The sequence below is a fragment of the Caretta caretta genome, chromosome 2, assembly GCF_965140235.1.
Source record: "Caretta caretta isolate rCarCar2 chromosome 2, rCarCar1.hap1, whole genome shotgun sequence".
Taxonomy (NCBI): domain Eukaryota; kingdom Metazoa; phylum Chordata; order Testudines; family Cheloniidae; genus Caretta; species Caretta caretta.
Genome location: NC_134207.1, coordinates 251,963,165 through 251,985,611, shown reverse-complemented (window position 1 = coordinate 251,985,611; position 22,447 = coordinate 251,963,165). Strand labels below are relative to the sequence as shown.

The window sequence follows — 22,447 nt, the reverse complement described above, 5'->3', positions numbered from 1 at the left end:
GCACGAGAATTCTGTACACCCAGCTCTGCCCATCAGTACACTAGGTATGTTTACTCTGCTAACAAAAAAACACCACCACCCACCTGTGGCAGCAAGTCTGAGAGCCTGGATTATCTGACTCAGGCTCATGCTAGGGGGCTAAAAATATCAGTGAACATGTTTGGACTTGGGCTGGAGCCTGGGCTCTTTGACCCAACTCCTACAATGCTATTTTTAGCCCTGTAGTGTGAGCCCCTTGAGTCCAAGTCCGTTGATCCAGGCTCGGAGACTCATTGCCATGGGTCTTTCTTTGCAGTGTAGACATAACCAAGGAAGCAAAAGAATGGACAGTCAAGATTGGTATTAACCTCTGTCCTATAGCCACCTAAGTCCCTTTGCTTCTTCTGCATAGCAAACATGGAGTCCGTGCCTGAGCTTTTTGTTTGGTTCTTAGCTACGAAATGGAAAAGTATGAGAGGAAAAGAAGTAAAAATGGGAAGGTTTGTGGGAGCAGAGGCTGGAAGGGAAAGATGGGTGGAAGAGTATCATTCTTTGGTGCCAGCTAGCCACTGAGCTGCTTTCAGGACAGGGCAGTCATGCTGCCTCCTCCCCAGTCATACTCTAGTACAAGGGGCTCACTAAATTGTTTTTGTTAACCTGTGAGCGCTTCTGCAGATCTCGCATAGTATGCTGGCAATCTCATCTGCACAGGACTTCCAGCTTCTATTCACCCTCTAGCCACTTTCGTTCCTGGAGAGGTTACAGACAGAAGACTTCTGCTGGATTTTCTACAGTGGTAAAACACCTTCTGAAATGTATGGCCTCTCTTCCCTGGGATTAATGGAACTGTGTTTGTTTTTTTTCCGAAGCGTGCATGTTCTCCACTTTTCGTTTCACCCTGGTTTATTGACAGATTTCAAGTGGAGCCATTCCTGTCACCTCTGACTCCCCTCCCTGTCCCCCAGCTTCCAAACCAGTTCAGTTGGAAACGGGTTTTTTTACTGCAGAGTGTTCCCAGGGTCTCTCTTATCCCATGGTAACTCTGGGACAGACAGGGAAAAGAACAATCTGCTGAAAAATATCAACGTACGTAGTTCAGGCTTTCAGGTGAATAACTTTGAATCCCTGTTAGCCTGAATTCACTTTTCTTCAACAGAGTATCGGTCACATAGGCTTAACTGCTGAAGCAATTCAGATTGTCAAGCAGTGCTAATCTATAGCAAACAATGGTGATCTATTAACTTGATACATATCTCAATCTTAACTATAAGAGTGCTACCACCCCATTATAATACCTGTAGTACATCTCTGACTGTCATCTTCCACTTCCAGCTGTTTTTGTAATACAGCTTTGGAAAAAGGACAGCCTTTTCTGAATTTTTCCAGGGCTCAGAGCTTTTGTCTCTTGCACCCGTCAGGAGAAAGGATGGATAAGGGTTTATAGAGCTGCAGAGCCTCCATCAATTGAACTGAATTGGCTGCCAGCTCTCCTCAGTCAGATGTATCAAGCTTAATCTCCTTCTCTTCCATCTCTCTAGATCTAGTTTTAAAGGCATTTGATCTGTAGGCCAGGAATGTGGCTTCACTTTCAAGAGCGGAGGTGGGTGGGAGGTAAATGATCAGGGTTTGAAAGTGCTTCAGAATCCCACTGGGTGGGATTTTGTGTGTGTTTCCAGGAGTAGTTCCATTGTAGGTCCTTCTTAACTTTTTCTGAATGATCCTGCTCCATTTCCTCTGGATCTGTTGTAGTGGAAAATCCTTTGTGCCTGAGATGGATCCAAGAGGAGGGCCTTCATCCTGTGCTGCTCCATCCAGTTAGGCCAAGTCATCCAAATGAAGAGTATGTTCCTTGAAATTTGAATCGGTTTCTTTTGAACTCCTAAAGTCAGAAGAAATCTACTGCTTGAGACTAGAGGTTGCTGAAGAGTGACTGGACTTCTTGTGTAGCTCAGTGCAGCAGTACCTAAGCCACACAGGAGGCGGAGCTGCAGAACCAAGCTGCCATGGGGGGAATCCAGCTAGCTGTCTTGAATTAAAGGAGCTGAGAAATGTGAAGAGACTTTGGCATCAAGCACAAGGTTTAGCAGCTTTAACGTACTGTATCTCCATCTACCTTTGTTTTATTTGGAAACATGCATGTAATACATTTGCTGTCCTTACACTTGTTCTTTTCATGCAGGCAGGTGCTAGTAAAGCAAAAGCCTCATGAATTATCTTCTCTGTGAATACCCAACAGAATTTTTGTTAATTTCAGTTTACTTCTTGGGGCAAACAGGCAGAGTGGAGAAAATGTTTCATATGTGTACAAATACTAGAGCATGAGGTTAGGTAAATAGCTCATTTTTGTAGGATCACACAGACATGCTCTTGTTTTATGAAACTATTATAGTACTTATTATGAAAAATTACTTTCTAGGATTGGTAGGCTAGTATGAAAAGAAACCAAGTTTTTAAATTGTACTTAATAGCTATATGGTATTGGTTGTGCGGAGATGGTAGATTATAAATAGATGTATAATAGTGAAACATAAATAGGCGTTGAGACTTCACATTATGGGTAACTACTGTCTTTATATGTGCAAGATATATCACTATATATGGATAGTACTGGGTAGCACTGATACATTTTCAAGTGCTCACTTTGCTTCTTTTGTGTAAGGGATTTTTTTTAACATGAAAGAAAGTACATGGGTGAGGGAATGGGACTAACAATTCTGAAATGCTTCTTAGGGAATTTTGTACAAGTCAGCTAGATAATTGTTAAAAGGAGGAGATTTTTTTTAAATAGTGATCTGGACAGAAGTCTAGATAAATTTGTACAGAGAATGCTGAAAATAACTTTCATGTGAGGTTATTAGAATGGGTGTGTTTATATACACACAAACTATTATGGGAAGGAGTTATATATACTAGTAATGGTTTGCTTTGGTGTAAAGCTGTCTTTAACAGGGAGACAAAACTGAGGCTATTACACTGAATATTATAGCAACGTAACTATGATATACAGATTAATTAATTGTATGTGTATTTTCCTAGCACCTGCATTTGGAATCCAAAAAGCAGAAGCTGGTAAAGTAAGTTTTAGGATAACAGTCTTTTACAAAATTATGGGATTCTAAGCTTCATAGTATAATTGTTTTTTTAATACCAGAAGGCCTGAGCCTGCATTTTTCTTGTGCAAAAGTTCCATTTTATTCAGAGTATTACTGTTAGCTTCAATAGGAGCATGACGAACCTAAGTTTGTGTATCACCCAACATTAAATGTATGGAAGATAATGTAGTAGATTAATATGATAACATGTCATCTATGAAGACTTCAACTGAAATGCAGTTCAAGTCACAACTGTAGGAGTTCAGTGGAACCTTTTCCCTAGTTGACATTACTTTGTTTCATACAACTCATCAGTGATTGAGAAGATTTTCTAACTCAGGGCTAGAATAACAGGTCAACACTAAAGTGCACTGTCAAAATTGCATGCAGACAACATGTACCTGCACTGTGTGTGGCTATAGCCCAGTGGAACATTCGGAAGGGCATGGCCAGGCCCCGACCAGCCTCAACAGGGGGCAGGGCGGGAGCACCACCCAGCCCTGCTCTGCCCCCAACTCCATTCCAGCCCCAGCCAGAGCTGCAGCCCCGGCTTCTGGCCACAATCTCTGCTGCAGCTCCAGGTCCCAGCCATATCCCCCACTGCAGCTCTGGGTCCTGACCGCAGCTCCCAACCGCTGCTCCGGCCCTGGCTCCCAACCAGAGCTCTGGCTCTGCTCCTGGCCCCACTCCCAGCCATGGCTCCCAGGGAGATACAACAGAAAAAGTTTGGGGACCACTGCTGTAGCCAGTGCCGTCAGTCCTTAATTTCCTAAGCAGAAAGTTCATAGTTTAGGAAGAAATAAAATGAAAAAATATTACTCCAGAACATAACTGATTTTTTAGCAAGTTTTCATTGGTGAATTGAACAATCCCCACAAATCTGTTGGGCTGTGACATAAGTACACATGATTTTTTTTTAAATAAAAGGCAAAAAACAAAATACGCTTGAAGCTAAGATGCTACACACTTTCTGTCTGTAAGGAGGTTTGGGGTAGCTATTTAAAACTATGGTCTTGTATATGCCAAGTAGTTTACAGTTTAAACTAGTGGCCTAGTTTATTTTTATCCTCACTAGAAAAAATATTTTTGATCCAAAGCAAGCCTAAACTGTATTGTATGAACCAGATATTGAGGGTAAGATTGAAAGTGTCAGCACTTCATATCATGCTAAACTATATGTTAGCATGTTAAGTGATATTCAGCTAATGTTGGAAAAAAAGCCTGAATAATGCCACTTTGAAACAATCATGCATCATTTTCACTACAGTGTTAGTTTAAGTGCAGCAAATGTTAGTTTTTATTCAGGCTGTTAGGCTTGAATTAAGATCCCTTTACTAACATGTTTTATTTAAGATCAAACACTCTTTACTAAAAGAAATTAGATCTCTTTCACTTTTGTTTTGCAGTCTTGAATTTTATGTTGCGAGTTCATCTTCAGTATGCCCCATTAGCTTTTACACAAGCTAGTGGTCCTGTACAGTATTGTGTATACAATGTAACAATAGAAAATGGAAGAAAACAATTTTAGCTTGAGAGGTTTTTGTTTATCCTTGTAATGTACTCTTGACCATAACCCTTCAAAAAGTACTCGGAAGGACAAATTGAGACCTGGTTGTAAATGAGCACAAATCAATCTTGATATAATGAAGTTAATTAGCCAATAAAACCTATCTAATGGAATTACATTTGTAAAGTCCTTAATTGTTTTCATTTACAATATTTAGTTGCCTTGAGAACAAGTAATATTTTGTAGCTAGAACTAACATGCAAAAGGTTCTAATTGCAATAATTGAAACTGTAATTGTGTGTGGAAATACAAATCAAAATATTTCCTAAGGAAACTGAACAAATCAAGCACTTGGAGGCAAATTTAGACCTGATGTAAATAGATGAAATTTCCACTGAAATTCATTGGAAATATTTTCATTTTCGTTGCCACAGTATTTCATATTTACAGCTGAAATGAGCATCGCTTTTCCATACTAGTCCTATCTGGAAAATGGCAATTTGACCTCCAGGCAACACCAATAAGTATTATAATTGAAAGTAATTTAGAAGTACTTCTTTGAAATGGTTGTGTTTCTCAGTGCAAATGCACGCCAGAACAGAAGAATCATGGAGAAGCTATGATATAATAGCCAAACCCTTTTGTCAACAAAATTTACAATCTCACATTAAGTACAGGTAAATCACATGCCATAAGATAATTTTTTAATGCTTTCTAATTCTGTTTGCTAATACTATATATAGATTTCCCTGGTGAATTAATGTACCCGCTATCAAGATGGCTCTCTTTACCCAGTCTCCTTTTATTACCCTATCGTTTTAATTATGGAGGCAACTTGCTCAGAATAATTTCACTGTTAAAGGGAGATGGGCTGTAAACTCACTGCTTTCCCAGTTTTTGGCGTTGTGCATCTCAGATAGGTTTGTGGAATGATACATCAATAGTTATTGTGAAAAATTGTTCAGTAGCTAAATACAGCTTCTTCTTTTTTCCTCCCTTCAATTGACTGTGACAGGAGGCTGGAGCCTAAAGCAGTGGGAGAAGGTCCTGAAGTAGTTGAAAGAGAAACACCTAACATTGTTGTGAGGATCAGTTATTAGCAAAAGGGCTGAAGATTGTTCAGGCAAGGGGAGAGAGCAGCAAATGACAGAGGAGGACTTGCGGAGTGCAGCTGATGGGACATATCCCTGTGTTTCTTTTTCACTTACATTGGCTGATTGTACTCTTAAGTATTTCATCTCTTCAGTGAGCTAAGCGGATTTTTCTTTTGTTAAACTGCCATATTCTGTGGCAAGTGACACAGGAACGGGGTTTGTGTCTCTTGATTTGATTATACTAATTACTTCATCAACCTCTGTTTTTCAAATGTTTGCTGCAGCTTGCTTTAGTACACCTAAGCACCCTCTGTTATTGAGTATGCAAGAACAAGTGACAAATTCAATAAGTATTTTGAAAGTGTTTCTCTTGTCTGGATAATAAGATGGTGTTGAGAAAGTAAATTTGTATTAGATACTGTTCTGTAAATCATAATAGTACAAACTCCACTAAGGATGAAGTCAGAAGCAGAAGCTTTTGCAGCTCCTCCTCACCTAGTCCAGTGGATACGGTATAGGAGAACTGAGCTCATTTGCAAACTCCTCAACAGATGTTGTGTGGCACTTGATTTCTGTGATTGTTTCCTCATGTGTAAAATGGGGTGACGGTACTTACCAATCTTGTAAAGAGTTCTACTAATGAAAAATGGTAACTATATAAGTACTAAGTGTTTAGGTTTTGAAAAGGTGCCCTCTGTACTGAAGAGCTTGCAAACTACTAAATTGAAATGACTTAGCGATGTATTTTTATTGTTGTGATAGACTTTAGCAAAACAATACAATACAAACTCACCAAAGCTGGTGCTGAGTAGTTTTGCTAAATCATATTTTTGGGAAAGGAACATGGGGGAGCTATTTGGGATATTGTTTTCAAATACACGCATGGAACTGCTCCAATGAAAATATTCTACTCCTAAATGTTTGAGACTGTTTGTGTTCCATTTTTTCTGTACTCCTTACAAAAGTCTCTTATCTTTCCTATTTGGGATATGAGCCAATTACAGCACCCCAGTATTTGTTTACTTTGCAAATATGAAGGTGCTAATTTCCTGTAATCTGTATTCCCCCTCCCCTCTCCCCCCCTCCAGTGGATTTCTGGAACAGGAAACTTAAATAAAAGGAAATTTATATTCTAAAATTTATATAAGATTTTTCTGGCAGGCACAGAATTGCTGTAGCATAAATATTTAGGTACTTTTATTATCATTTTCAGGTTCAGCTTTCCTTTACATGTTTAAAATTATTTTAAAGAATTACTTAGAAATATACACAAGTACATTTTTTAAATTATTATTTTTCAGTAAGGTAAACAACTCCTTGCAAGCACACAGACTAGAATAAGTGTCAATGTGTATATTGTGATTACTTTCAACAGCAAGTTAAAGATCAGAATTGTATTACATAGTTAAGCTGCTCAACTTTGACTTGGAGCAATGGAATAAATTATGTTCATTAATTAAACAGGACTAGAGAATGCAATTTTTGTTGCCTTATGTAAAATTTTTGCTAATGTAATTCAAACTCCCAAAGAAAATAGAAAGTCAGCATGAAATGTTGCATGTAATGTGATTTGTTTGTAAAGAACACTGTAGCTTTAACAGTAAAACATTAAGACTTGCTGTTTACAGTGGAAATATAATATTAAACTTACCCTGCCAATGTTTTTAAGCTTTAACACTGACCAGCCTCCAAAATTTGGACATATTGAAGATCCTGTTAGATGGCTGGAAATCCTTAAAGTAATGACTTCCCAACCTTTCTTAGTTGCAGCCCTCATATGGCATAGAGTATCTGCACCTGAACCCCTGGATTGCCCATGTCATACCCTGAGACAAAGTTGCTACCTGTTCTTTGCCTGTCTTCTCACACTCATGGGTTTTTGTTGTGTTTGTACCCTGTCTCATTTTCCTTCATATGTATTTTTCTGCCAGTTGCTTTCCATTTTTTCCTCATTTTCTCTCCAGCTTTTTCCATCCCTTCTGCCCATTTTCTTCAACTCTTGCTGTTGTCTCCTTTCTTTCTTTCCTTTCTCTCTCCTTAGTTCCCAACTCCTCATCTTTATCACTGTTATCTCCTCTTTTCTTTTATTCTCATCAGCACACACACACACCCCCACCCTGTAGAGCTGTCCTCCTTACTGTTTCCCATTCTCCCACTCAGGCTTCCCTGGAAATCCGTTCCTACAGTATGTTCCCTCTCACCCTTATCGTCCGTTTCTGCTACTACCTAGTGCTGCCCCCTACCACAGAGTGCAAGGAACAGTGCTGTATGCACCACTTAGTGTAGAGGAAGAGAAGAAACCTAAGGTCAGGGACACTTGGATTCCCTGCATGGAAGTACAGTATCTCTCTTTAAAATCCTTGGAGTGCACATCAACATGATGAATCTGCCATTCTTCCCCATTCTAGAGTAGTGCAGCATGCCTCCGTCAGCTCACAGAGGGATACGTAGCATATCAGACGTACCTATTCGTGTATATTATGTGCTGCAGCAATGGGGTGTATGTACTATATCTGTAGAAATTATACAGATTAGTGTGTGTAGTTGGACTCTCTCAACCTGGACATGTGAAATGCTCATCCTGCATAATGCAGACACCAGGCTGACAGGAAAGGAGGGGGGAAAGTAATGTGGGAATGCATTCTTTTCTTGTTTCCTTTTCCCACTTACGACTCCTTCATTCTCTGTTCCCCTTGCCTTGCAATTCTGATTGGTGCTTTGCTCCCCATGATGCCTTGGTATAAGCAACACTGCCAATGAAGTGCCAGTCAGGAGGAGAATGCTCTGAAGGGAATCAGAGGGTACCAAAGTACTGGGTGATAGGCCCAGTTAGGAGACTTTTCTTTGCCCTTCGCACTCAGTGCTGGTCACTTGGGAGTTATGTTTAAATAAAATGTTCGATAAGGTCATGTCAATTTTCAGCTCTATCAGTGTTGATAGTGTCCTTGTATAAGTAAAATGGGGTTTAGTTTGAAATAGTTGCAGCAGGTGTGTTTCTCCATAAACCACAACTATCACAACTAATGTGGATATTTGTCTGCCACTTAACAGACTCTGAATCCTGGGAATAAAATGGCAAATATTTGCCTTTGTTTTCTATAATAATAACTTCCTAATGCTTGGTAGATGTAGCATGAGATTACTACAGAAGCCTCATGGAACTGTGGATTTGTCTTATTTTTTTCATTCCTGTACTAGAATATAGATAGTGAATTTTGGCTGAATACTGACTGGATAATGTACTCCAAATACTCTAGACTACTGACTAACATAATTATTCACGTGTTACTCAAATGCTGTGATTGAAATTAGCAGGAGACAATTATGGAGGCAAAAAACACTACAGAACGTCTTTTGTCAGTGATAGCGTACCACGTGTCTAAGCAAATAAGTTTGTGCCAAATAGTTATAGCTAACACGTTTTCTCAGCATTTCTTTGAAGGGAATAAAGGTTCTTTGCCCCACCCCCCACATCCAGGGTGAAATTTTAGGGGTTCTTTGTCAATGGACCCCTTGTATATATTGCAGTATGTCCTTCACACTTAAATTTTAATATTTAAAGCCATGCAGTAAATTTCAGTAAAGCTCCAAGACATGTAGCATGACTCCCTCACAATGCTATACAAATAAGGACCTATTGACCCACATCTTGTGTCCAGGGGGGCAGGCTTTAATATTTGACTCCTCATTTCCAATAGATGGATCCCTTCCGGTAGTAATATCTCTGCTTGTACCATTCTATGCTCTTCCTCATTCCAGGAGGCACCAGCAGCAGTGAGAAACTATAAGAAATAGTGTCAGTTTTATAATATTGGTACCATTGTGAAATAGCTAGTGGTCAGGAATGTGGTTCTGACTGAATGGCCCCATTCTGTTGGAGAAGACTGAAAGGAAGAGAAAATGAGGGGAGACCACAGAGAAAATTGAGCAGGAAAACTACAATAAGGGACAAGAGAGTGGGAAGTTACAGGTTAAAGCGGGGAGGGAACAGGAAAATGAATGAAATCTCAAGTATTTCTCATTGGGTCTGATTCTCATTTATACTACAGCCCTTTTACATTGCTGTGGAAATTAAAGGGGCCCTAAAGTGAGCATAATTTACACTGCTAGCATGGTCTTAATGTAAATGAGAATCAGGCCCATCAAGATTTCTTAGTAACAGTTTTGGGAAGGAGGGGTTCTCAGTGCTGTCCACTAGCTTGAAGAATTTGTGCTGAAGCTCTATATTACAAATATACTGTAATCCTTCTAATAATTTAGGAAAAGTGTTTGTCTAATGTAGCAAATGTGATCCATTTGCAGATCTTTTCAAAAACCATTTAATTTACACCTCCACTCTTGTTACTGTGAATAGTTACTTTATACGCTGTATGGGCAGAAGAAACATGTTGAAATCATCGTGCCTGTTGCTGTTTTTTAAACAACTGTCCAACCTGAAGAGCCTGTCTAGCCCCTGCAGTCAAGTTATTTTTCCTATTTTTTGGTACAAAACTTTCATGCTTTCCCATAATCAAAGTGTCATTGTGACATTAATGTCATGCTTGCGATTTAATTTTAATATGTAACAACTGAAAAACTGAGGATTTTAACAAACTGGTGTTTTTAGTTAAAGATTGCGTATAATATACGATATGAATAGAAAATGCTGTAGTGTATGATGGGAACATCATATCCTTGTGAAGAAAGTTTCATGTTTGAAGTATATACATACGTTGTATGTAGAAACGTGAATACTTTCCTGTTAAATTGAATGTTTTTCTGTGTTCATGGAAATGTCTCACTGAAAGAAGATTACTATTATTTTCCTATTAATGTTCCATAAGTAGGTTACCTAAATCGTAAAAGAAAAAATTAAAGTAACAGCCTTACCTCACTGGTGCCAGTGTAGTTTTCTGTTGTAATCGAAATGCGTCTTTAAACATGCCCTAAACACTCAATGAACTTCAGACATTTATGCTTCATGCATATCCTATGAAGGAAAACCCCCAAAACCCTCAGTGGAAACATTCATGCAAGTTTACACTCAGATTCTGGGACACAGGTAGAATAAAAGGCATACTAGAAGCAGTGTCATGGTACCTCCTCTAGTTTAGGGCTGTTGCCACAATTATGCTCATGGTTGACAACATAAGGATTATCTTTAGCTGACTGATTTTTTTTTCTTTCCTTGGGATTGCCACCCAGTCATGGAATTTTTGGGTCAGGTGTCTTCAGTTATTATTTTTTCTTCCCTTATTCTTTATGGAACATCACAAATGGTGATGGATATGATATACTTGCCATTCTGAGGAAGTTGTCTGTTAAGCAGACCTACATGGATTCTCCTGGTATAACATGTAGTCCATTACACACCTGCCTTATTCCTGCCTTACAGTGAAATTAAGTTATTCGTGAAAATAGAAGTTTTTACCCTACTGTCAGGGAGAGTCAGTATGCAATGATTGTCACAGTCACCCCTCACTTTTGACCATTTCCCTTTTTGTGTGCTCCAGGAGTCATATTAACATATATGCCTATGCTCATCATTGTTTTGACTTTTAGCACAAACACACTTGACCACATTCCAAGGTACACTTCTTTCATGCTTAAGTTGCTCATTTTTTGTCCTTCCTTGTTTGCACACCTTACCTCTACAATTGGGCCATTGATGCTTTAATGCCATCTTCTTTGCCTTAGATGGTAAAATAGTAGTCTAGGATCCATTTTGCAGGGAGAGTTTCAGTATTTTGATAGAAAACAAAAAAGCTTGATGTATTTGGCAACCAGTTAAAGTGAGGAGACATCATTATACTGCCTTTCAGTTCTTCACTGAGAGAAATAGTGAAGACCACACTACGCTACCTAGCATAAAACTCTGATATCCCCTGCTAAGTTAAGAAATATGAAGAATTTAAAGAATGAATTTATTCAAGGCAGAATACACTGTCCCCACTTGCTGTAAAGGTATAGCTCTTTTTAGCTGGTAATGAACAGTAACAAGAAAAAGCAAATATTTTGTCTAGAAACTCCCAAGAATGATGCTGCTCGCTCCATGCTTTGAAATATTCTGGAAAAATCTGGGGTGTGGAAGGCTATTTAATTTTTTTTTAACTTCTATTTTGTAAAAGAGCAAAGAGTTACATCTTACATTCTCCAAATTGTCTGAAGCAGCAAATCTGGATAGTTTTCCTGAAACTTTGAAGATGCTCCTTTAATATAAAGCAAAGGAAAAAAGTGAACGTGCAAGTACCCATTACATGGCACTGACTACACTGCTGTCCTTGAGCAGCAGAGATAAATGGAGAGCCTCTTGCAGCTGCCACACAGGAGCATAGGCAGCATTTACTTGAGATCAAGTGAAGAACCAGCCGTTCAGAGCCATGCTGGCTACATGTGTTTGGTTTTCTCACCGCATTCTAAGGAGAGTAGTGGGTTGCCATGTGTCTAGCTGTAGGAGAGATCTAGACCCATTTTTAGAGATGCTCCATTCAGCAATGGGGATTGGAATTTGCAGTCAGGTACTAATCACAGAATTGTGAAGCACAACAGACTGAATAAAATGCACAGAAAAGGAGCCCTACGGTCTTTTCCTGGTTACTTCTCTGTAATACAAAAAAAGGTGATAAGTGCTTTACAGAAACCCAAAAAGGTAAAATCCCTGCTCCAGACAGCTTGCAATACAATCTACGGGTATGTCTATACTGCCTACACTCCAGAAAAAGTGTGTTCTTAACTCAGGTTACTAACCTGCATCAGCAAACTCAGCTTGAAATAGAAGTGAAGACATGGCAACTCAAGTGAGCAGCTCGAGTTAAAACCTATAGTTGAGTCTGGGGGAGAACTCGACCAGCTAACTGGAGTTAAAAGCTATGTTTCCATGTCTTCACTCCTGTTTTAACCATTCTAACTGCTGGTAACTGGACATGGCCCTGCCCTTGCCCCACCTCTTCCTTCCCCTGCCAAGGCCCCGCCCCCAACACTTGCTCCTCTTTCCTCTCCCCCTGTTGCTTGCTGGATCGTCTCAAGGAGTCTGCCTGCGGGTAGAAGGCAGCTCTGGCTGAGCAGGGACTGGTACAGGGTAATGACCCGGCACCTCCCCCTGGTAACCGGATTTTTAGTTTGGGTGCCATTTAGGGTTGCCAGTTCCCCTTTTCGACTGGACTTTCCGGTCAAAAACCGGGCACCTGGCAACCCTAAATGGCACCTGGACACAGAAGCCAAAAACCCAACTGTCTGGGTAAAGGCCAGACAGGTGGCAACCATAGTTTGAACCCAAGTTCACTAATGTGTGTTACTTAACCTGAGTTAAGAATACATTTTTTTGTGTGTGTATGTGCAGAGTAGACCTGCCCTTAGACATGATGTAGTGATACAGTGACAATCAGAGGAACAGAGTGAGGAAGAACAATTGTTACGGTAGTAAGATAACGTGTTGATTCTGTTTTAGATTGTGCATGTCTTGAAGTTTTGTTGTGTAAGATGATATTCCAGCCTTTATGGCTGGAATACTTAAGAGTCGGGATGTGTCTACACTGCAGTGTAAGGCCAAGGTTAGTAGAAATGAGTTAGCAAACCCTGGGTTTATTAACCTAGGGCTTGAGCATCTACATTTATTTGTAACCCCAGCATAGGAATTGTTAAACCCTGGCTCCCAGCCTGGCGCTCTTGTGTCTACACTGTATTATGAAGGCCTGAGTCCAGCTACGGATATCTGAGACTTTCTAGTGCACTCCCAAAATGTGACTGCTTTCGCACTTTGTTCCTGATGGATTGTGGGAAGACTTGACTGTCCATTAAACTTGACTGTCCAGAGGACAAAGAGAGTCTGTGTGTGGGGTTGTGGGATATTTTTGGTGGACTTTCAGCGCCAAAGTCCAGCGGGGCTGCATCTACACTGCAAAGCAATAAGACTTAAAACCTGGCTCCCAGCTTGACTCGGGCTCGGACCCTCCACCCCCATGCAGTCTTGGGACTCCGGGTCCGAGCCCTGGGTTTATATTGCAGTGTAGACTTACTCTTAGTTTGAAAAAAAATAATTCCCAGAAACATCTTTATTGGTGTGCTGCAAATTGGGATTAATATTTTTAAGTATAGTTTTATCAATCCCCATGAAAGTTGAAGGGTGCCTTACATAGTCTCTTCAATTAAATCTTCCCTCTCCCAACTTGAACATAACTCTGGACTTCATAGGTTGTATATTGGTCTTTGGAGAAAGGGAAGTGGGGCAGATCTTCTTTTAGGTGAGTCTCCGGTCATGTTGAACATATGTCACGTTCATATTTATGAATCAGTAGCTGCTTATTATGCACATCATGTGTAAATATATTTTTTTACATTTCTCAGGTTTCTTCCAGTTGCATTCTACGTGAAAAGTTTGCCATTATAATTATTAAAATGCTAGTTCGTAACTTTTGTTTCTCATCTGAACTGGCAATCAGGAGTTACCAAAGCACTGTAATTATTGTATTTCAGTTCATTCTATAAATTTCCCCTAATGCCTGTCAAAAGCCAGTTCTATACATTTTTATGAAAATAGAGGGAGTGTGGCCAAGTGGTTACAGCACATGGCTTGATGTCAGGAGATCTGGTTCCGTCACTCTTTCTTGTGTGTACCCCTGATCCTTCAATCTGATCCCCAAGGCTAGACCCCCTCACCTGGGCCTGTGTGGATACTCCCAATGAAGTTAGTGGGGCTCTTTACAGATGCTATGGTCCAACCACATGGATCAGATTGAAGGGTTAGGCTCTAAACTTCAACAAGATACTTAGGCATCTCTGCCTCAGTTTTCCCATCTGTACAATTGTAAGTTTGGACTCTAATCTCTTCTCTTGGAAAGCTCCAGTGCGTTTCCAACTTGATTTCTGACTGAAAGCTCTGCATATAGAACAGCAGGGAACTCCAGTTTCACATCTCAGCTATGTAAATAATATTAACAGTCTAATTCCCTTTTACAGGCCAATAAGCGTTTCTGGTAACAGAAAAATTACTAGTTTTGCAATGTCTCTGAAGCAAAGATAATGAGATTTTTTTTGTAGAAAGTGATCTTGTCTGAGAAAATAACTGTGCTTTTTGTCTTCCACAGAGTTTACAGATGCTTCCTCAGCAACGGAAAGCCATAGCGAAATTTAAGGAACCAGCACATGCGTTAGCATTTCAACAGAAATTCCACAGGTAAATATTTAGCCATTGCTTCATTCTTTAGTTTATCTGCCCTCTTTATAAGCTGAAATCATGGTCTCCTATGAGAGCTTCATATTCAAGTCCATATTCAAATGTATATTTTACTATTGACCTTCATAAAACCTTGTTTTCTACTCTCCATACATATAGTAGTAGAAGTTTGTATGCCGAATGAAGAATATGCTAACTGTTTCTTTAACATTTTACAGGCATATGATAGATCTGTCCCACATTAACGTGGCATTGATAGTTGAGTGAGCATAGCTGATAACGCTAATAGAAGCATGCTGTGGAGCTACACAGGGAGAAGATACAAAGGCAAAACCATCAGGATCTGAAGTCTTTTCAGTTTACAGTCTTTCTTTAACTGCTCTGTAGAACTACAGAAAGTAACAAGATTTCCTCAAGATAAGCTGAACTTAAGAGGATCTAGCAAAGTGGAGTTTGTGTTCGATTTCTTCACATTCGGTTGAAACCCTATGGAACTGCAAATTTTTTTTCAAAGTGCTTACAATGCATGTAGACATTGTTCTTCAAGATTGTACTGTGTGATCACAGTGACTTGAGTTGAGAAAAAGAACACTTACACTGAAAAATTTAAAAAGTTTCTTCATAGCAAAGAATATTTGATAATGGTTGCTCTTATCTTCAGTGAAGGGTATTTAAATGAAAACTCACTTCTCTAAACAAAACACACACACGTATGTTGTTCCTCTGAGAAGATAAAAGATGCATTCTTATATAGATTTAAGACGTGGTCTACTTGATTGATGATGATATTTTGAAAGGCTTTGGAGGTGACACAGGAAGGCTGTAGTTTCTGTGTTTGTAAATACGTTAGATCGGTTTTTGCATCTTCTAGTCTGACACACATTCCCTCTTTACTCCCTTCCCCCTCCCTTTGTGAAATGAAAACACTTTGTAGGAATAACATTGCTACATTTCCCCCCATAGTTTAAAATGAAGGATCTTGGTCTTCACCTTTCAATAGCATAATGGGGTAGTTTACTCCAAGTAGTAATTTATTACAGTTTAAATTGTTTTTTAAATGGGATTGCAAGATACAAAGAAAAAGTGAAACACTTACGCTCATTTTAAAAATAGGGTGACACAGAGAAAGTGGTACGTTCCCAATAGTGTTTCTTTGTGCCACTGTTGCAGAGTACGCTTCCTCTTAATCTTTGTCGATTAGTATTTTTCCTTGAGATTTATTTTGTGACTAATGCTAAACCATTAAAAAAAAAATTATAGCAAAGGCATAAGAATTGTGACATGGTGTTCCCCACAGAGATGGGATTATGAGGATGTTGTTACGCTGCTTGTGAAATTGGCAGTTCTAAAAATTATGTGCAAACATTAAAGGGGATTGCATTTTATAGTTGGTAAAATCCATTATACTTCCTTTGGGTTAGAACCATCCGGATGGTATTTCCAAAGGAACAAGTTTTCAGTTACTTTTGGACAAATTTAGCAAAATGCCATTGTTTATATCCAATTGCAGGTTTTATGAAACATTTTCTTAGTTTTTATTTGGTGGAGCTTTCCTTCATTCTTTATTTTTAGGATATACAGTACTTTTGAGTGCTGACCTACTTTTTGAAGTGGGCACCTCTGGAAACTTCATAATCTTTGAGGATACTCAAGTAACAAACAGAAAAAACACTAACATGATGCAGGAGCTTGTGAATGGGGTCTAAACAAGTGCCAGAATATGGAAGAATGACAGTTTGAAACAAATTAGTTGCAGCAAACCGTAGCTAATATGTAAAATTTAGTGGTGACGCAGTTCACATAGGCTTTCTAATTGGCTTTCTCACAGCAGAGTTTTTTATACTGATTTCCAATTAAGTAGAAGTTACTAAAAATTAATGATTGAGTAATAAATAGTGTCTAAAGTCTCCGCGGTAAAACTGCTTTCTTTTTCCACTGACATAATATGAGAATAATGTAGTGTATTGACATTATTACAATGGGAAAATGAAAATGTTTAAGGAATAATAGTTTCTAAAGCCATTTGCATCTTAGCACCGTGTATCTTAGCAGATCACAGTAAGATCATTAGAATACTCACATATGAAAGTGGATTTTCTCACATTTGCGTATCTCTAAATCATAACATTTGGCGCAGTGCAGCACAATTGATGATCTCTGCTCAGGACAGATCCAAGACTGGGAGTAGCAGATGTGTCACAGGTAGAAATGAGTTGGTGGGGCTGTATGTGAAGGCATGATACCTGATTTCCATGGTGCTTGGCTCTCACTAGTGCTCTTCCCTCCTCACATCCACCATTACTAAACCCCACAAATATTGTATTTTTTTATTGTTAAAAAGGAATGCTTACATCTCAGATGGGCCATTAAAGGTGGTGACGTACCCCACTGTTAAGGAACAGCTTCTCTGTGAGGGGAAGGTTGGAAAAACATCCAGAAAATAAATGGACCCGAGTGTCTGCCTATGGAAGTATGGGCCAGATGTGACCACAAATAGCTCAGTAGGCAAAGTCCAGCAGTGGGCAAGTCTGCAGCTGATCAGCTGTTCTTTTATAAGCAGATGTTGTTGATGGAATATGAGCTTTTTTGAGGCCTAAAGAATAGGGGCCCTATCCAAAGCCTAAAGAAGTCAATGGAAAGTCTCATACTGACTTCAGTGGGTTTTGAATCAGTTCCTAGGAGAACAACATTTGGCAACTAGAGGATTAAGAATTTTTAGTCAGGGTCTTTTAAACGTTTTCCCACATAACCATCCTGGGGCACTGAAAACAAAGACATGAACAATGTCTCCTTAAACTTACCAAATAGATTGGAGCGATGTAAGCATTGTTTAATAATTGTATATATCCCTCTTTATAGACAGTTCCTTTAGATGACTGTGTGTGCATAGATAGAATGCAGACATATTTGATAGTGACTGTAGCTGCTTATCACAGCAGCTGGGTATCATATGGGGACTGTGAGTATGTTCTGTATGTATGTATGTTCATATGGATACAATTATGCACATACATACATCCTGTATATTACAAATCTTTTTAACAGGATGATCTTCAAAAAAGTACAGTAGTAAGAACAACCATTAGGTTTAGGCATACATTAAAAATGTTTCAATAAAACATATCTTCAGTAATAAACTCATAACTTAAAACTGGATTTGCTGGCAATGACCAATTTGAACAATAGCATCACAGTTTGGTTCCATTTGTTGTGGCTCCTCCCACAAAAGCAAAGGAAGTAGAGGTAAAATTAGAAGACCATGTTATTTCCATGTTCTCTTACAGCATTTCGTTAAATCTGGCCACCTTAAGTTAATTTTCTTGGAAGATCTGTTGCAACCATTATCTTGTTCTTTCTTTATCATGCATTTAAAATAAGATGCAGAATGCAAAAATTGCATTTAATATACAATGTAAATATGGAACTTTTAAAATTAAAAGATGTTACTCAAAGTGCTTACAATTCAACCACATCTTAGCTACTTGTTAGTTTTTTTGTGTTGTCTTATCTAAGCTTAATGGACATGGTTCCATAAATGTTGATGTGTTTTTGTGTATCTCTTCAAATTTTTATAAAGATGCTAGTAAGTCAATACATATATCCTGATCTGTGTATTATTTGTTCACAAGTTTCAGAGAAACTTAAATTTAGTAATGCTATTTTAATAGGTAAATATACAGTAGGTGATTATGTGGAGCCAAATATATATATATATTTTCTTTTTCAGGTATCTTGTTTTGATCTTGTGGCACTTCTAAATTCATTTTACTCTATCATATCACATCTTGGCTACTAGATTGGTCTGGCCATATTATGTGTGAAATTATAGAAGAATGTTCTTAATTTCTTTAAGAAGCCTCTGTCCTTAAAGGTTAAACGGATTATACATTACACTAGGTCTTCACATTCTCATGTCAGACCAAGATTTGGGTTTGGGGGGGAGGGGGGGGGGAAAGAGAGGAGGCTCTTTTTTTGTTGTATAAGTACAAAGTGGTCGGTCTAAAGATATTGTTCTCAAAGATTGGGAGCTTGGGGTTATTTTAGTTTTTGTTGTTCAACACACAATTCAAGTTGGTGATGTTAACATTTTATTCTTTTCACAATCTCAGAGAGCAGGATGGCACACTTTGTATGATGAAAAGAAACCATTAAACATAATTGAGGAGCTTGGTAAAATCCTATGGATGGGGAGAGGCAGAAGTGCAGACCTATAGAATGTTCATAAATATAGGAATTGCTACAAAATGTTTTATAAACTATAGTGACAGATTTTTTTAATTTAGCAGGCTGATGTGGGCCAAGAATGACTGATTCATCTCCAATGTAATTGGACAAAAGATTATATTTATAAATATTGAAGTCAGATCTACAGAATATAGGACAAAAATAAATCTTCAACTAATAGGTTTAATTCCCATTTGGGGGTTGGTTCTGAAATTTTAAGGTTGGTTTAAGGTTGGTTTTAATTTTCACAGCTCTGCTTAAGGCCCCGTTAGTAACTAATTTACCAGATCTTCATTGGACATCTTAATTCCTTTCATAGTTGAATTCCATTGCAGAGATTTAGTCTGAAGAACTTTTACAAAACTGTAGGTATTCTCAGCATGCCTGTGTATTACTACATTACCACCTTAGGTACATTATAGCAACTAATTCTGACTACTTTGGGGAATAAATAAGAGCATTTTATTTCGTCCTGAATTTTTTTTTGAATGTTTACACAATATAGTATCTTCAGTCTGGCCAGTTTTAAAAGTTTTGCCCCTTCTAAGAAGATGCTGTGGCCACTTCCTAGAATTAGCAGAAGTAGCTGTGGGTGTTGCCTTTATCCATAGTTTGACTTTTCTGGATATGTCCTAGATTTGCGCTCCACCATACTCCTGTAGATGTTGTATTGTCCTCCCTGTTAGCACTGCAATATTCTATGTATGTTTCTACTCCAAGGATATGCTTCTGGCTTCACATACTTACTGTTAGACAGGATTTTTAGTATTGGTCCTCTAGGTGTAACTTTTTTCTTTTTAGCTATTTTTGGTACTTTGATTTTTCTAGCAGCAGTGTTGGATGAAAAATAAATGTGGGGGAAAGAGGCACTAGACAGATTGAAGAAAGTCCACTAGATTTTGAGAGGAATAAATCATTAGGGTAATTTAAGGCTCTTGTTTCAATGTTACCTTTAAACCGGTTTTGATTCTGAAATGTTACTTAGCACCATTCTTTAAATATGAATCAATTCAACAGTTTTAATACTGGAAGCATTTTATCTTAAGTTAGTATTAAATCCTAAGGATTTTATGTAAGGTTTTTTGTAACCTAGTTAATTTTATCATAAAAATTGCCTACGTTTTAACTTATTCTCCACATGAGCGTAAGGTCTTATTAACAAAAACACTGATTCATATTGGATCCTCACGTATACCATCTTCTGGTATAATATGGTTGGGAAGGATCATTTGTTTTAGTCTTTAGCACGACCTTTTGCAGGGTAAATTTTTTTTTATTTTTTTGTTTACTCTTCAGTTTCCATTTCTGTGCTTATTTTGGTGGGAACTACATTGTCTTTTGCACTATGTAAAACTTAACGGGAAGGCTAATTTCACTGGGTCTTCAAGCACTTGCATTACTTTCTCACTTCTCAAGTTGGACACTTTATTTTTCTAATTCTAAATGGAAAGGGGTCGTTGCACATATTTCATAATTTCTCAACAGGTTTACATCAAGGATTTTTAATTTAACAGCATCCTAGTTAATTGAGCTTACACTATTTTAAATTTTATTACAGATTAAATGTAGTTTTTTAAAAAAAAGAAAAAAAAACAGTCCTGTGTACAGTTGCATAAAATATATTATGGCTGAAATAGTATCTGATTATATGGAAAATCACTGTTAAAAGAAGCATTTTACTGCTATTTTTACCTTTTTTTAAAATGCATTTCATAGTTCAGGCTTTTCATTGTGCATAGTAATTTTTCTAGTGTCTGACAGGTTTACTTTGCATAAATAGAAATAAAACTACTTATTTTCACTAATGAAACAATTTTTTGCAGGACTACTTTGCAGGAGATGGGGGTTTTCCGTAATTTAACTTTCAAATTAATATACATTTTCATTTACAGATACAACAAAGACAAGACTAATGAATTATTTACAGTTGATCATCTGTCTTTAATGGACCATATAATTTGTACCCTTAAGAAGAGACACCATTAAAACAAGTCATAACACTTTATTTTTTTACCAAGTTATCCTTAGTCACCTTGGTTCCCCTCACGCTCTCTCTGTCCCCTTCCTATTTCCCCTCACTCCTAATTCACCTGCAGGAATGTTAATTCTTTACTGCTGTCTTCTCCTTGGCATTCTTCTCATCTCTGTCTACAACTTTCTCTTTTCGCCTGCCTGACAGTTGTAGTACCCGTCTCTCAGAATCCTTCTCTATTCTAGTTTCCTCATACAAGGCTTTGGTCGCCTGTATTGAAAGTAGATTGTACTGCTGCATCTTTCCTACAGATGGTAGTTGTAAATGTTTGAGCATAAACAGCTGCCACCCAAAGGAGGGGTCATTTTGAGAGGTTTCACGCTTTAGGACGTGTTGCACGTTCCAAAGGTGTAGAGAAAATAGTACTTAACCGTTTTGTTTCACAGCTCTTTTCCACGTAGGGGAGTGACAGCAATTTCCAGATATGCTCTAGCTTCTGTGGCATACCAGGAGATATGAGACTAATTACTAACTTTGTTTCTGTCCTTTACTTTTGCAGGAGTTCTGTTCTTGAATTCAGTGATAGTAATAGTACTGTATCATTGCCACTTAGCCGTAATGAGCACCTGTCCGAACAATTCTACCCCTATTACTGTTACTGAATGTGATCCTTCCTAACCTAGAAACTCTTAAGTGCTGGGTAGATTGGGGTATATTGAAACTATACTTTAAAATGTACTGCTCTAATCTGGATTATGAAGCTTGTGTTTATTAGGAGTTCAGAATATAAATTCAAGAGGCGACTGTATCATGATACTGACTCCACTGTGGGTTCATCTGCTTCATGTTTTCTACTGCGTCATCTACACACATTATTTTACTTATTTCTTAAGTGTTATACTAAGTCCTTCCATTTGCATTAGATATCCTTCGGTGGTATATGCTAGGTGTGAATGTAAAAATGAAAACACAGAAATAATGTACAAGTTCCTTATATGTGATTCCATACTTCAAATGTCAGTATGTATTTAAGTGTATTTATTGTAACTAAATTGTGTTAATAAAATATTTTTCCTTTTCTTTGTAGCATATTGCCTTTGTATCTTGTTCTTATGCACAACATGAACTTCACATTTGTCACAAATTGCAAATACCACGTATCGTTATTATTTCTTGGTAGCACCCACAGATGCCCAATCATACGGCAGGATCTCATTTTCTAGGCACTGCAAATGAGTAGAACAAAAAGCCAATCCATGACCCAGAGAGGCTGCAATTTAGTTTATTTTTTCAAAGACACCACAGGTGAATAAGCAGACAAAAGGGGATGGGGACAGGTGACAGTAAAAATACGGCTTTTTGCATAAATTAGTAATCTAAATGTCAAACAGTTATGAGTGGCCACTCGCCTAACCAGTGCCAGACAAT

The 22,447-nt window shown here is 38.2% G+C and overlaps 1 protein-coding gene across 3 annotated transcripts in view; it reads left to right on the top strand.

Moving 5' to 3' along the window:
* RBM33 (RNA binding motif protein 33) overlaps positions 1-22,105 on the top strand; it is a 145,473-nt gene extending 123,368 nt beyond the window's left edge. For 2 of the 3 annotated variants that reach the window (XM_048837598.2, XM_048837597.2), the window contains exons 18-19: positions 14,735-14,823; positions 15,042-22,105. In XM_048837598.2, coding sequence (XP_048693555.2) covers positions 14,735-14,823; positions 15,042-15,090 — 138 coding nt within the window. In that variant the 3' untranslated portion in view covers positions 15,091-22,105. Of the gene's footprint in view, positions 1-5,593; positions 6,815-14,734; positions 14,824-15,041 lie in introns of those variants that run through there. The other variant, XM_048837599.2, reaches the window with a different exon arrangement.
* Positions 22,106-22,447: the final 342 nt, after the last annotated feature.